Source organism: Anopheles ziemanni, chromosome 3 (assembly GCF_943734765.1).
Source record: "Anopheles ziemanni chromosome 3, idAnoZiCoDA_A2_x.2, whole genome shotgun sequence".
Taxonomy (NCBI): domain Eukaryota; kingdom Metazoa; phylum Arthropoda; class Insecta; order Diptera; family Culicidae; genus Anopheles; species Anopheles ziemanni.
This window is the reverse complement of record NC_080706.1, coordinates 97,173,120-97,188,663: the sequence shown is the minus strand read 5'-3', so window position 1 is coordinate 97,188,663 and position 15,544 is coordinate 97,173,120. Positions and strand designations below refer to the sequence as shown.

Here is a 15,544-nt window from a genome sequence, read left to right as displayed (position 1 = left end):
ATTAAGTGACGCGATGCATGATGCACACATTCAATTCATTTCTGTGGCGTTGCGCCATCTCACTCTGAAATGGTAGGAATAGCAAAAAATACTTGGAAATGGTTTACAGCACCCTTTTTGCTGAGTGAAGACGATCATTAGACGCAAAATTACAGGCCTTTCCTTACCTCCTTATATATGAACTGGTGATAAATGAGTAGCACCTGTGAGTGTTCACAGGAGTATAAACTCGACGGTACGAAGTTTAAAATTGGTCCTCAGTTGCAGCTGTTCGTGTTACGGACTGCGTCAAAATAGAGTGAAAATGAAACCACTACGTTTACGGTACGTCTCTTACATGCCATCATATTTTATGCTGCCAGACAAAATTGGAAAAATATGCTTTCTTTAAATATCAGATCAGATGCTCAATCGAAGACCCGCAGCATACACGTGATCCGCGGAAACTAATGAAAATTATTTTACAAGAAAAATAAGTTCAACGCGAAAGAGTGGATAAGTACATAAAATGTACTTATAAGAGAACAAATCGATGCTGCACAAAGTTAACCGAGATTTATCGTGTCAACAATGAAAGGAAACTCGATGAAAGCGGTATCAAATTGACGTGGATGTCGGCGGGAACACATTTGCCCGACGTATCGGTTGATGAGTAAATTGGCCACTCGAAAACGCCTCGCGACATGCGCCACTTGGTGCTGGTAATTTCTATTGGAGAACCAGACTCCAAACCCCGACAGCGACGGAGATTTTATTCCAAGCTTTGCTGATTGATAACGATTCAAATTCAATCTTGCAATACGACGCTGCTTGGTCATTTGTAATATCTTTCTGAGACCACTTGCTGATATTAACAGCTCTTTTAAAATTATCACGATCTGGTAGCATTTAACTATAATCTACGAAAGACAAAAAAATTAATAACGGTTAGTATAAGAACCGTTCATTGGTACCAAACATTGCAAATGTCTCATCGAAAAGCCAATTTAGGCTCTAGGGAGATCGCTTATTTTGCACGAATGTCGCGTGCGATAAAATTAGACTGGGCAATGTGCGGTCGTAACTGCAAGATAGAACAACAACAGCGCAACATGTTCAAATGAAAATTCCATCCGAGCGTCTTGTTAATTTACGGAAGCTGCCTCATGCAAGACGCAAAGAAACAAGCATACTCGATGCAAGGCAGACCAGCGGCGACGGACTGAAGTCGGAGGGAATTTGAGATGAAATGTCGCACCATATTGCATTGGGGCAGAGTTGGTCACAGACGGCAGCATAAACATGAGGTACGCTCGGGTGAAGGAACGATTTCCCTTAGCAGCCGGAGACAGACGACGAAAGATGGTCGCGGTGTGATCACGTTGCCGACTCGGTCGTCTTCTTACGCTGTCGGAGAGGATTGACGAAAGAAAAAGAAAACGACCGGAACGGCAAATGGGGCGCGGACTGCAGAAGGAGCGAATTTCGTCTCGGAAGCAGATGATCATTCATGCCGACGACAGCATTCCTCTTGTGACGAAGCGAGACGTAACGCCGTGCCTTATTCGTGGTAGTTTGGTGAGAAAAGGATTCGGTGAGATCGATCCAACTCTTAGCGCAATATTTGTCTGTTGGTTTGCTACCTACAATCCTACGCAGGACTGACCTGAGCGAACCAAGTTGGCCAAAGTTAGTTGCGCTTGAGTGTTGAAACGGTGATGACGTGTGGTTAAGTCACGTTTCCATTTTTTGTGCGCAAAAGTTTCGTGAGAAAAGTGTATAGTAAATAGCAATGATTTTGGAAGGTTAGCGATACTGAAGAAAATGTGCAAATTGTTAAAAATAATACTTGGAAGGGAAGAACGTGTTTTTGAGTGATTAATATTGAACATATTAAATCTGTAACAGAAGTGCCAAAGTGAAAACGTTTGCCAAGGCCGTTAACGAATAAACAAAGCCAAATGATCGTCACGTACTCACGTTCGTTTATTGGACGTAATATTCTGTTTCTTTCTTGTTTGGTATTTTTTCTTTTTTTTATTTCGTGAAAAACATTCTCGCGATAAAGCCTTTCAACACTTCATTATATGGAAATTATGTTTTTACAAATTAATATTTAGATTAAACCAAAACATTCGAAATAGTTAATGGATAACGGAATCGTTAATGTTAGTCAAGCGCATGCAAGAAAGAGAATAAATCTTGGCTTCACTTTTCAATCATTCATTAGAATTAATTGAGAACGTCTTGGCACGGACGTTTACTATTTTCTCTCTTTCCTTCTTATTACTCCAAACGTAATGCTATGGTTTTCTGATCTTCATTCATCTTTGACGTACGTAAGTTAACCAGCATTAAGCAAAGATGTATTCATAGCCGTAACCTTTCGTTACCGTATACATTTTCTTCTTGCGTTCCGATTCCGAAAGGTTGTTTATATTTTTCCATAATTTACTTAGCTAAGGTTATCGAAAAAAATTTTTTTTTAATGAACCTGTTTTGTATCTGTATCGTATCAATAATTTAAATCGAACACAAGTGCCAAGCACGTAGCAAACATTTGGTTAGTGGTTTTTAACAGTGAAGTTGTTTTGTTGTGCAAACGAACTATTAATTTCTCCTGCTTTTACTAGTGAAACTCTTCCAACTAGTAACCGTCCGTATGACGCCAATGGCCCTGAATGCACCTTTGCGCGGCGTCGAGGCGAAGAACGGCGACGATGAACGTACACGCCTACTCTCCGCCAGACCGAAGCGTTTAGTGTGGAAACCATTCGCGAGACATGTCGTCGTGGGTTGAGATTTCCCGTTTTCTTTTTTAAATTGGGACGAGAAAATATATTTTTAGATGCCATCTTCGTCGTTGTTTTGGCACATTCGTCCGGACACGTACGACCTCCCCGCGCGACTCCGCGACGGTTATGTCGGCGACATGAAATTTAACTACCACATTGCAAGAAGTTACTACCGCTGGAAAGGGGGAAAACAACAACAGGAAGTTAACTTAGGCTTTGAGAGAGCGATTGTGGTGTGTTGTTTTTCTTGATTTACTCTCTGCGATCATCATGTAAATGCTGTTGATCGTTACTTCCTGTCGGTATTTTTTTGTCCACAGTGGGATGCAAAGAAAATGTGTTTTTTTGTCGCCAGTGTACTCAATAACGTTATATTATGAATATAATCAATAACGTGCGTAAGAAGAAAGTTAATACATGTCTATTAAATTACAAATATGGATTGTACTGAACTGATTTATTCAGTTCACCAGTAAACCACCATGCGTCTCCACCGCGTTTGCCTTGCCAATTTCCGACTAGTTAAATTATTGAACACAGAACAGTGGGAATAGTATCAGAATTGCATTTATAACTGAAATAGGTATATTTATGTTGTCTATGCCAAAATTGCTCCGGCTGTTTGATAACTGAGAAAAAAACAAGCTGCTGCATTTCCTGAAGCTTTACTTTTAGGCAGTTTCAGTGGAATTTACAATAGAGCTAAATAAAGAAGAAGAAGCTTCTCCCTGATAGCAGCTGATTAGAGGATATGTTATCTTTCGAACAAAAAATAAGAAAGTTTACCTTTTTTTGGCCGGTCTTGTGGAGTAGACTGTACATTCTATTTCGTAACGCTTTTGACAAGGTTGAAATGAGTGCTTCATGTCACGTAAAAACTTATGTCACTCCATTTTCATCAAAACATGCTGGATGCTGTGGATGCTGTGAGTGAACTAGTCAGCTTTCCCGATGAACTTTTGCCAAGCTTTGGGCTCCTTAGGATGAGCTTTCTCTCAAACATTTGCGCGCTCTCACTCGCATTACAAGTATGCCCATGTCCTTTTCCGGGCATTGGGTTGGTGTGAGAATGTTTCGCTTTCTCCGAGCAATGCATGGTGAAATCCTAGTGGGGTCTATTGGGGAGCAGTCACCAAAGCCTGATGCAAAGAGCGTAACAATTTTCCGTGGCAGAATATCTCGGCTCATCAGTTCAGATTTTCCTTACAACAGATCTGGCGAGCAGCGAGGCTCTTGATGGAGAGTAAATTGGCAGAAGCAACACTTCAGCACCGTAAGCTCACCGGACACGTAGTGCCACAACCGTAGTGTGCTGTAGTCGGGTGTGTTTAGCAAGAAAATTTTCCTGCTTCGATTCCCTGCGGAAGAAAAACAGGAAATCTATAACCGGACGTTTCGGTGCAGAAGAGAAAAGTGTACACCTTAAATCCGTATTTCCAGTGGTTGGAACAGCTTCCGGCGGCCGCAGAACTCTAGCGTAAGTGCGAGTGCTTGTGTGCTTGTGTGTGTATGTGTTTATGAAAATGGTGGAAAAAGGCTGCTGCGTAACAGACCGTTGTGACGCTACCGTGCAAAGAAAGTATTGTGCCAGCCTGGTTGAAACGAAATATAAGCATTAAGTTGTACGCCATTCCGATGTACTCCGAAAGCTATCCTGCAGGAGGAGGAGTGATAGAAGAACATCCATTGGTCAATTTTCCTTTCTTTGCAAGTGTACGTGTGTGAGTATGTGAATGTGTGTAGGTGTGTGTTCGGATTCGGTGTGGCGTACGCCCTGTTTTCGAAAAAATGGTTCCAACATCCGACGGGCATTGAATATTTGCTTGAAAAAATTCAACACCAAGTACCTTGTCCATGCAGACTCCTTGTATGTGGGATAAGCAATCGTGTGATTATAAATCTTATCTCTTTGAAAAATTACTAGTTCCTGAGCAAGTCGAAACGCCCATTAAAAAACCCGAAGTGAAAAAGTGAGAAAATAAGATGACCGACGCAATCAATGGAAAAATAGCTTACGTCTTCATTTTCCTTACGGATAGCCCGAAAATAAGATTAAACCGGTTTTTACTTGTAAAATTATTTGCAAAATGAAAATTTTGTATCATTGGCGCGGGACGTTAATCTATGTGCGTACGTGCAATATGATTTTCCGAATGAACGAATCAAGTGAAAAATCGCCCCCTCACCACACCCTAGATCTAGAGTCCTAAAGCAAGGCCTCGGGAGGATTCGGGAATGGAAAGGAGCAGAAGAAAATGCACATCGAAAATGTGGATCTTACTGCGTGCCCTTTGCCGTTTTCTTCTGGAAGTGCCCTCTGTGTACGTGTGTGTGTGCGTGCGTGTGTGTATATGCATACGTATATGAGCTTGTGTGAATGTGTGTGTGAGGAATTTGTTCATATATACGTAGATGTGTGTGTTTTTTGAATTTTTTTATTTAGACCTGGAGGGAAAATCCTCAAGAAGACACCCCTCGCACAGGACAGTGTGGGGCTGTTACCCATTAAAAATACCTCTTCGTACCACATCCCTTGGGAATTTGCCGCTAAGACTTTGCACTACGAATGTGTGTGTGTGTGTGTGTGTGTGGATATATGTATATATCTATGAGCTTACAAAACAATCTGTCAGGCTCTGGTTCCATCATTAGTTTTAAACAATCAATTGGCTTCACATTTTAGTCCAACGAACATTTATGTTCTATCATTACACTTTCTTCAATTTCCTGGTGTGGTTTACTTACTTACTCTCCTTCTACAGCCGCGAAGTGGTCTTAATACAACTTCGTTCGTTGAGAACTTCGTCTATGTCGTCTTTTCTTAATTTCAAAATCATGGACAATTTTAATATTGATGTAATACGACACTTTGTACCCTGTTTAGTGACTTTTGTTTTTCAAACAAGCTAATTTGCTTTCCTCCTGCAGGTGACAAAATGGCGAGAACCTCGAAAGTGCTCAATCGAAAAAATTTAAAAAAATGAGAAAATTCATCTGAAAACTCGTATTGATCTGCCCATATAGAAAACTTCACTGTGGTTGCAGTTTGAGTGTAAGTGAAGAATAAAATGTTACCTTTTAAAAACGACTCGTCGAGACCTATTGAAGCCTACCTCGCACAGCTAGCCGGTAGCGCATCGTCCTTCTCGTGTGCAATGAAACGATAACAAATGGTTCAAGTGTTGAAAAGATGTCGGGCATTCTTGGTTAGCCCGAAGAATGGCGCCAATCTTGCTGTTGAATTGCAACAGCAGTAGGAGAAACTTAGGAAAAATCCTCCTAGTGGATCGCCCCGCGAGCGGCCAGTGGATACGTTTGTTTTCCCGACCCCCCACTAGGGTTGTTAGAAGTGAAGATAAACTACACTAACAGCTATGAGCAAAGTCCTAGCAGCCCAAAATTGTACTAAAAAGTGGACGAGTGATAAAGAGAACCAATTCCACTTTACACTCCTGCCTGGTGTAATCACTGGATAGAAAATAAGCTAAGGAAGAGTGGAATAATAATGTACGTGAAAAGCTTTCCCGTGCCGAAAACGCTCCTATTACGCGGTATTTCGTCGCGGAAAAATGAAGGGCTACCTGGTGTGCGTGTGTGTAACGGGAAAAGGGAAGAGCGAACGTGTGTGAGAAACGTAGATGTCGTAACAGTGCGGCGTGAGTAGGCGAGTGTTTGCTCGTTCGCTTGTGAAGTGTAAACTGAGTTGCGAAAATTTCGGAGAATACAAAGTTTTCCGTTGTTCGTAATCCGGCGTTTCTTATGCCTACCGAAAGCTACCGGAACTACCGACAGCCTAATCTGTAACGGCAAGTGCCATTCGTTTCTGTCCTCTACGTCGAATAACTTGATCAGTGCGGGCGAAGGCGAGTGATTGTGGATGCTGCGCTCTCAGCGTGTACAAAAGTACGCAGCCCACCCGAGCAAGGATGGCAGCGTGTCTATGGAAAGCCAAGGCGCGGCGTTTAGGGGCAAAAGAAGAGAAAGAAAGAGAGAGCGAGATCGTGAGCTGGGAAAATGAGAGAAGGAAAATTATGAGCTATTGGGCAGTACATAATTTCATAGAAGCGCTTTCACCTCTTGACGCAGAGGTGAAAAACTAGTTGCTTCGAAAAACAGTCGACAGTTGAAGGGAGGTGAAACCTGCGGCTTGTCGATCAGAATGGAGCAACGTGGACACGGCGAGGCGAAGGTGAAGAATGTTGCCTTGCTGAGCAAGCATGCTCCGACCAGTTCAAGTGGTTTAATGGAAAATGTGAAATCGTTTCGTGAACTAATCAACTAAGGATATGGCAAACAATTTCAAGTTGCATAACTTAGGGGTAATAGAGGAAGAAAAACGTACTAACAAAATGCAAATCGGTAGAACCACCAATCTGCGGCACAGTGAAATTGGAGGGCGGTGTCGACTTCTGGTGGGTCAGAGGATGAAAGCGCTTACAGGACCAAAGGGGAGCAGTCGGCCACTGCCTACCTGGTCAGTGTTAGCGGTAGCCACGTTTCTGGCCATCTGTTTGCACCTGGATCCGGTGCAATCACAACGTCCGCTCGGAAACTCGAACTTGACCTTTGGTGCGGCCCACAACTCGTCTGGTGTCATCAACGTCCATCCGGTTCAAACGACCAGCACAACCTCTACCGAACCACCTCGCTCCGTCCTCCCTGCTTCCGTTGCCGGCGTGGACGGATCGTTCGAGGATGTCAGTGTGGAAGGAGATGATCCTGAGCACGAGCTCGAGCACGAGCACGAGCACGAGCACGAGCACGAGGATGAGCACGAGCATGAACACGGGCACGAGCACGAGGGCAATCATGATCATTACGGGGACCATGAGCACCATGACGCGCATGTCGGCGGTACCGGTGGAGCTGGTGGAGGTTTCGCTGGACATCCACAGCCAAACGAGATCAATTCCGGCGCAAGTCGAAACGGAGGCCACGATGGGGCACCGATCGGATCTCGGCAGCCTGGCACGCGACTGATCAACCCATACTTCCCGACGCCGGCCTCGACGAGCTCGAAAACAACCGACGCATCCCGACGTCAGTTCAATCCGGGACGACCTGGGCGCAACCGCAAGACTTCGGCGCTGGCTGAAATTAAGAAACTCAGCAAAATATCGACAAATATGAATGGGCTCGAGTCGGAGCCCATCTCGTACGGCTCTACGACGCACCGCCGAGGCCAGGTTGTGAACCACGGGCAAGCGAATACGTTTGGGCGAGAATACGGTGGCGGAGGGGATCGCGGTGCTATGGGAGCTGGTGGGAGCGGAAGTAGTGGGAGTTTCGGTGCACGGAATGCGACCGGCACTCGTGGCCGGTCCGATCCGGGACGAGGTTTGGGAATCGTCATGGAGTCACCGGGGCCACCAGGTTCATCCTACTATCCGCCAGGTTCATCCTACAGCCGGCAGGGTGACGATCCAATGCAAAAATTGCGTCAGAGATACAACGAGGAGGTAAGTATGGAGAACTCTTAAAACTTACATAGCTTCAAGCCTCGTCAAAGCTCCAAAAACACTGGGAGAGGTAGTAATAAAGTTGCTGGAATAATTAATCGTTCATACGGTGTAAATCACACCTCAATCATCTGTCTGTTCCGTTCTTCCAACTCTCCGATTGGTTATTGTTCAACATCTACCCTTCGAACCTTTGGCACGGCTAATTTTGTATCCACCACAAGCTCAAATAGATTTTCCTCACATTTCTGGTCCCATTTTAGACGTGTCGATTGAAGGGATAAACATGCTCATACTGATCATGTTGTCGATAGATCTCTTACATGTTTGATCCACGCTATTACTGATCGCAGACAAAGAAAACTGAACAAACCAAAGATTTTCCAATTAAAATCACTTTGATAAGCAACATTAGTGGATACGAAGCACTGATGATTCCAAAGTAATACGTTACATATGATAATGATCCGATGAAAACCTATTTTGCTCAATGTGTCATATATTAATGGTTTCCTTTCGATTGATAGCGATATCACAATAATCTGGCAGAACAAGGATCGGAGATGGACGAAATCTTAGGCATGAAATGTAATTTCGAAACAGACTGCGCCTGGACGTGGGATGAGAACGACCAGCAAAGCTTCCAAGTGGTAACAGGCATTAATCTGACCGAGTCCAACCGAACTGGTCTAATGCCAGGACCGAGTGCCGATCCGGCTCAGAACGCCAATGGACACTTTCTGCACTTGCGGCTGACAAAAGACAGTCCTCCGCAGATCCTAACCTCACCCGAGTTTGGTGCGACAAAGGAAAACTGCTTTCTGGAGGTGTTCACTCATCAGAGCTCGATGCACTATGGAAGTATCCGGATCGTGATCGAAACGGTCGGCAATCAGGAGTCTAGCTGGGTACCGGCGGAAATTATGGGCAACGATTTGCGTCGGTGGCAGATGAACACGTTCCGCATCGATCGTATCTCGAAGGAGTTCAAAGTACTGTTCGAGATAGTCCCAAACAAACTGGGTGGACACGCGAGAGGTCACGTAAGCATCGACAACTTGCGGATGGTCAACTGTTTCCCCGATTCGATCAGCACTAACAATTGCAGCTACTCACAAGTGCAATGTCCAGTGAATAAGGTAGAAGTTATTTCATAAGTGATGGACCCAAACCTAACTTTCCTTTTCAAATTAAGGTACCGATGTGCATCAAAACACCAAAAATTTGTGACATCACGGTGGACTGTGACGAGAGCGAGGATGAATCGTTAAATTGCGGTAATATATTGACGGTATATTTTGATAATATCATTAAAATTCATATTGCTATCTTGATCCATTAGACAAAATACCGTTTGGTGGCCGCTGTGACTTTGAGACAGGTTGGTGCGGTTGGCAAAACTATGGGAATGTCATACTATCCTGGGCACGTCACTCTGGACCAACGCCAACAGAGAAAACGGGCCCTGATATGGACCACACGCACGAGAGCTCGAACATCACGGGTTACTACATGCTTGTCAATATGAATCAGCATGCGAATGACAGTGAAAAGAAGACGTTAGTTGGATTGGCCAGCAACGCCATCATGAACAGTGTCGTTTTCAATCCTCCACCACTGGTCCACACAAATGCAAGTTCGCCGTATAGAAACTCTTGTGTGGTAAGTACCGGAGCAGTTTGCACTCCGAATGCAGTGTATTTCATCTAATCGGTTGTTTTTTTTTCTTTTTTACTGTACAATAAACCAGGTACGCTTTTATGTGCATCAATACGGCATGAATCCGGGCAGTATCAATCTGTCTAGCGTTGAGATACGAGAGAAGGAAAACTTCACCACCACGCTGTGGTGGAGCTCCAAGAATCTTGGTGAAGACTGGGTGCGAGTGGACATCATCCTGCCGAACATCACCACCAAGTACTATCTGCAGTTTGAGGCACGGATGGGAATGCGGATCTTCTCCGATGTTGCCATCGACGACTTTTCGCTTAGCCCAGAGTGCTTCGGGCTCAACATACCAGCGGAACATCTGCAGGGCTACAACTACTGGGATCCACGAATAGGCGGAGTCAAGCAGCCTCATAAAGACTTTGTCGGAAAGTCATGTAAGAACAAAGGCTGAAATACGTATTTGTACATGATATCTAAGCAGCATTGTTTTGCTTTCTTTGTTTGCAGTCATCGAGCTCAATACATGTGGCGCTAAAGGACAACAAGGCCCTACACCTACAGATTGTTCATCTTCCTACAACAACACGGAAGCTGCCAGTGCAGTACACGTGATCGACAGTCACCCGTTCAAGGGTATTCAAGCGTGGAAGGTCCCCAACGAAGGTTACTATACGTATGTATCTCAAATTGCTGCAATGGACATTGCTAAATTTATGCGGAACTTGTCTTTTCTACAGCATTATAGCCAAGGGCGCCGGTGGTGGGCTTGGTTCTGGCGGTGTAGGATCGTCGCGCGGTGCCATGGTACTGAGCGTACTGGAACTTCACAAGGACGAGGAAATTTACATTCTCGTCGGTCAGAGCGGCGAACATGCGTGTATAAAATCAATGGGTTACCGAGACGAATCGTGCGAGATGCGCAACAAGCAGCTCGTCGAGACTTGGATGCACTCTAAAACGCAGCAGGTGAAGAATACCATCATAGAGGAGGGTGCAGGAGGTGGCGGTGGGGGAACGTATGTGTTTCTGGTAAGTGGAAAGTCATAGAGCTCTGAATATTATGATTAATTACGCTAACCGCACACATTTCTCGCGTACTATAGCTGAATTCGGCAAACACTGCAGTTCCGCTGCTTGTAGCTGGTGGAGGAGGTGGTCTTGGCGTTGGACGGTACCTCGACGAGGATGTTCAACACGGAAAAAAGTTCCTCACGTTCAAGAAAGACGTATCTGGTACGGCACATGGTGAATCACCCCGGCCAGCTGGTCCGGGAGGAGGATGGCGAGCCCAAATGGATATGGCACTCGATCCTCGGTACGGGGCCTCCTTGCTGGAGGGCGGCCGTGGTGGTCTTCCATGTTACATACCTCGTGGCACGCACGGGCAAGGAGGCTTTGGTGGTGGTGGTGGCGGTTGCGACACAGGAGGTGGCGGTGGTGGTTATTCCGGAGGTGATACGATGATCAACTCGACCAATGGTGAAGGAGGCTCATCCTTTATGGCGTCCAAACGGAACGTTCCGGAGTTGTCCATGGAGTACTCTGGCGCCAACAGTGGCCACGGGGCAGTGCTTATCATCCCGGCGATACAAGGCTGTGGATGTGATTATCGTTGTGTGGCCCTGGACGAGTACCGGGCCACCGTTGGATGTATCTGTCCGGATGGTTGGACCTTGAAGCCAGACAACTATACTGCATGTGAATGTAAGTGGTGTATTATTTACCAACTAAGAACCATGTTGTTTGAATGTAATTTCTCTAATTTCTCTCTCGTTCTTATACTCTCGCTATTGGTCCATCGTTTCTCCTACATTTCTGTGTATGTTTATGTCGCTACTTTTCCGGCAATGCAGTGCCCACCGAGACCGTGGAAATGAAGTACCTAATCATGTTCTTTGTCGTTGTTGTGCTCGTACTTTGTGCCGCACTAGCCAGTCTTATTCTTATACTATGTAAGTAATGTAGCTGCGGTGCCGTTGTTGACGATTTGGCTAATGAAGGTATATCCACTCTACAGATAATCGCTACCAGCGCAAGCGTCAGGCCGCTATACGCCACAAAATGCTGCTCGAGCAGGACCTACAGCTTAGCCGACTGCGCAGCACCGCCGACGATTCGGCGCTGACCAACTTCAATCCGAACTATGGTTGTGACGGTATACTGAACGGCAACGTGGACGTCAAGAGTCTGCCACAGGTGGCACGTGAAAGTTTACGGCTGGTGAAGTAAGGACATGAGGCTTGCTACGTTTTCCAAAGACAATTACTTTAATCCATCTCGTTTTCGTTTTCCTTTAGAGCGCTCGGGCAGGGTGCTTTCGGTGAGGTATATCAAGGACTGTATCGCCACCGAGATGGTGACGCTGTGGAGATGCCGGTGGCAGTGAAAACACTCCCGGAGATGTCGACCGGGCAGGCAGAGTCGGACTTTCTGATGGAAGCAGCAATCATGGCGAAGTTTAATCATCCCAACATTGTCCATCTCATCGGAGTCTGCTTTGACAGGCATCCAAGGTAAGGTTGTGGAAGGCAGAAGTATATATTCCGTGATTAATTACCGTGCCATAATTCCACCACAGGTTCATTGTGCTAGAGCTTTTGGCTGGCGGAGACCTAAAGAACTTTCTCCGTGAAGGTCGTAATAAACCAGTAAGTGAATCGGCTCAGATGATGGTTGTTTGGGCAAATAACGACACATTACTCAATTTCTCCCTGGGTTGTAACAGGAACGTCCATCTCCACTCACTATGAAGGACCTGATCTTCTGTGCTCTTGACGTGGCAAAGGGTTGCCGGTACATGGAGAGCAAGCGGTTTATCCACCGCGATATCGCTGCCCGCAACTGTTTGCTGAGCAGTAAAGGGCCAGGTCGTGTGGTTAAAATCGCCGACTTCGGCATGGCCCGTGACATCTATCGGTCCGACTACTACCGCAAGGGTGGCAAGGCGATGCTCCCAATCAAGTGGATGCCACCGGAGGCGTTTCTCGATGGAATCTTTACCTCGAAGACTGACGTCTGGTCGTTCGGTGTGCTATTATGGGAGGTGTTTAGCTTGGGGCTGATGCCTTACACAGGCCTGCCGAACCGGGATGTGATGCAGCTCGTGACGGGTGGTGGCCGACTGGATGCGCCCCAGGGATGTCCCATGGCAGTGTATCGCATCATGGCCGACTGCTGGAACCCGACACCCGAGGAGCGACCTTCATTCTCGAACCTTCTCGAGCGACTCACGACTTGCACACAAGATCCGGAAGTCATGAACGCGCCGCTTCCCAGTTTCTTCCGCCCGCCCTCGAACGAACGCGACACGACGATCATGCGTCCTCCCGGAAACGACGACTTTTGTTTGCAGGTGCCAAACTCCTCCGACTATCTGATTCCACTGCCTGGACCGCGGTCAGTCGCAGAACGGCTGCTCAGCGAGGCCACTGGTGTCACTATCCCGGACACGCTCATGACGTGTACCCCTCCAAAGACCGTATCTCCGAGGCTGATGAATGGCACGGTGGTTACGGGAGCTGGCGGTATGATCACAGGCCACGGGCCTCAGCAAGCTCCCCTCACGACAGTCACCGATGGAGCCTGCTGGGAAACGTCATTCATTCGGAAGCATCCTGGTCAGGCGTGCCCAGCAGCCGGTGTCCCTCTTCCTCCTCCACCCACCATGGAGTCGGTTGAAGCGACTACCCTTTCCTCGGCCGCTCAGATCCCGCTACCAATGCCAGAAGTAGCGGACAAGCTCATCTCTCTGGATACTCCACAACAAACGCCAACCGCCATCCAGCCACCCATCTCCTTCGGCAATCCCATCGGGGAAGTAGCGCCAGACCGACCCTCCGCGAACGGGCCCTCCGTAGTAGGATTAACGAACGGAAACGGTCACAGTCACGGATCCCCGCTTGTCGAGTCACCGATGGAGACGGCCAAACTTCTAAGCAGTATTCCGCCTCCAATAACGCTCGACCCGGCGGCACTCAGCATGCAGCAGAATCACGTGGTCGTCGGTACGTCGTATGCCAATATTCGCATGAACCACTCCAACGGTCACAATCACAACAACAATAACAACAACAACAACAACAACAACAACACCAGCCATACTAACAACAACAACAACAACCATCATGGTGATCATGGCGTGATCGTGGACAAACTGGGCGGTGGAGGGGGTGTTGCTGGAGTAGGTGGCGGAATCGTTATCACCTGCGCAGCGTACGCCAACGGCCCAACCGGAAACGGCGGCGTTAACGGAACCGGAAACGGAACCAATGGACACCACGTACATCACGGTGGCAATGGTACGGGCAGCGGGGACAAGGGTTCGGGGATCGGACCAGACCCTTCGAGACAGGCGGCACCTTTCACGATCCAAACATTCAGCGAACGGTACATCAGCCCCGAGAACCATTCCGAGATTAGCTGCTAGAGAGGTGCATGGAGTAGGAATGGGAAAGAGATGAGCGAGGGACTACTCATTTGCGTCTGTTGGAAAGTACTCGTTTGAATCTGTGTTTTATAATTGCCTAGCCTGATTCAAAAATAAGGAAAAGTTGAAAAAATAAGAAATGAAAACCAATGGTGTCGTATGGTGAACATGCAGCAAACGAACACGGTACACAATAAGCATACCAGGAACAAAAAACAAAAGGATAACAATGAATCCCACAAACTATCATTGGTGGACAATTGATCACTAATTTGAAAAAGTATTTCGTAACGAAAGTCAATATTATACATATAAACTTATATATATTTATATATAAAAATCAGAGAAAATATATACAAATACATAGTATGTACATAAAACAATATGCGAAACACACGTATGGTAACGAACAGTTTGGATTGGACAAGAACAAATGAAATGCCAAGTACAGTAACAAGAAGTAATTGCAACTGAGTAATTCAAAGCGCTTAGACGCACGTCGACACAAGATTTAGTGAACAAGAAAAATTGGAACAAGTGTGAAAAAGTTTCAAATTGGATAAAACTACAAGCCAAATCGTCATGCTAGTACGCAGTAGGAATAAAATGTAAAAATACTATTCGAATTGATGTTACATTCACTGGTGTAATTGTATGCAGCAAAGATGAGACGACTAGTACCCTACAACTGTAGGTGGCTGCTATTTAGAACATTTCATCTGAAGAACACCCATAGAACATAGAAGGAAAATTTCAACCGAAGAAGTGTAGGAATGTTTTGAAGCCCAAAAGTTTGCTTAGGTAGGGAAGAAGATTTTTCCCAAATGTTCAACAACGACAGATTTACACCAAACGAAGATAATTTGATCCAAGATTCAACCAAATAATGGGTTTAATGTGGGCGGGTTCAATTATCGTAACACGCCACAGATTCATAGGGAAGGATAAGAAAATCTATCGCATTTTATGCATTTTTGTGCATTTTGAGCATGCAGTTTTACTTTCAATCTAATTTAGTTGTACTTTTGAAGCAAAAACTAACGAGTTTATATGTTTCAGTAAATAAAACAATTTCACCTTATACCACAACGTTTTTACACCATAAGGTTGTGATAATTTCAGTGGTATGTTCGTGTTTTATTGATAAAAATACTGAATATCTAAAAAGTTTTTACCGTGAATACCGTTCGTTAAGAAACAAGAATGCTCAGCTT

The 15,544-nt window shown here is 45.7% G+C and overlaps 1 protein-coding gene across 1 annotated transcript; it reads left to right on the top strand.

Moving 5' to 3' along the window:
* Positions 1 to 7,123: 7,123 nt before the first annotated feature.
* Positions 7,124 to 14,408, top strand: LOC131287526 (tyrosine-protein kinase receptor). The gene is made up of 13 exons (XM_058316585.1): positions 7,124 to 8,233; positions 8,761 to 9,372; positions 9,429 to 9,510; positions 9,576 to 9,895; positions 9,984 to 10,338; positions 10,412 to 10,577; positions 10,642 to 10,933; positions 11,008 to 11,608; positions 11,758 to 11,856; positions 11,922 to 12,129; positions 12,202 to 12,417; positions 12,483 to 12,552; positions 12,630 to 14,408. Exons 1-13 carry the CDS (start codon positions 7,124 to 7,126, stop codon positions 14,328 to 14,330), a joined length of 5,832 nt encoding a protein of 1,943 aa, XP_058172568.1. The 3' UTR covers positions 14,331 to 14,408.
* Positions 14,409 to 15,544: the final 1,136 nt, after the last annotated feature.

What these genes read in the sequence shown, in the direction of transcription:
- LOC131287526 (XM_058316585.1), top strand. Translation starts at nt 7,124, where the DNA reads ATGCAAATCGGTAGAACCACCAATCTGCGGCACAGTGAAATTGGAGGG. An exon ending in GTCAGAGATACAACGAGGAG is followed by an intron (nt 8,234 to 8,760) that starts GTAAGTATGGAG and finishes TTCGATTGATAG; the next exon opens with CGATATCACAATAATCTGGC. An exon ending in TGCTTTGACAGGCATCCAAG is followed by an intron (nt 12,418 to 12,482) that starts GTAAGGTTGTGG and finishes ATTCCACCACAG; the next exon opens with GTTCATTGTGCTAGAGCTTT.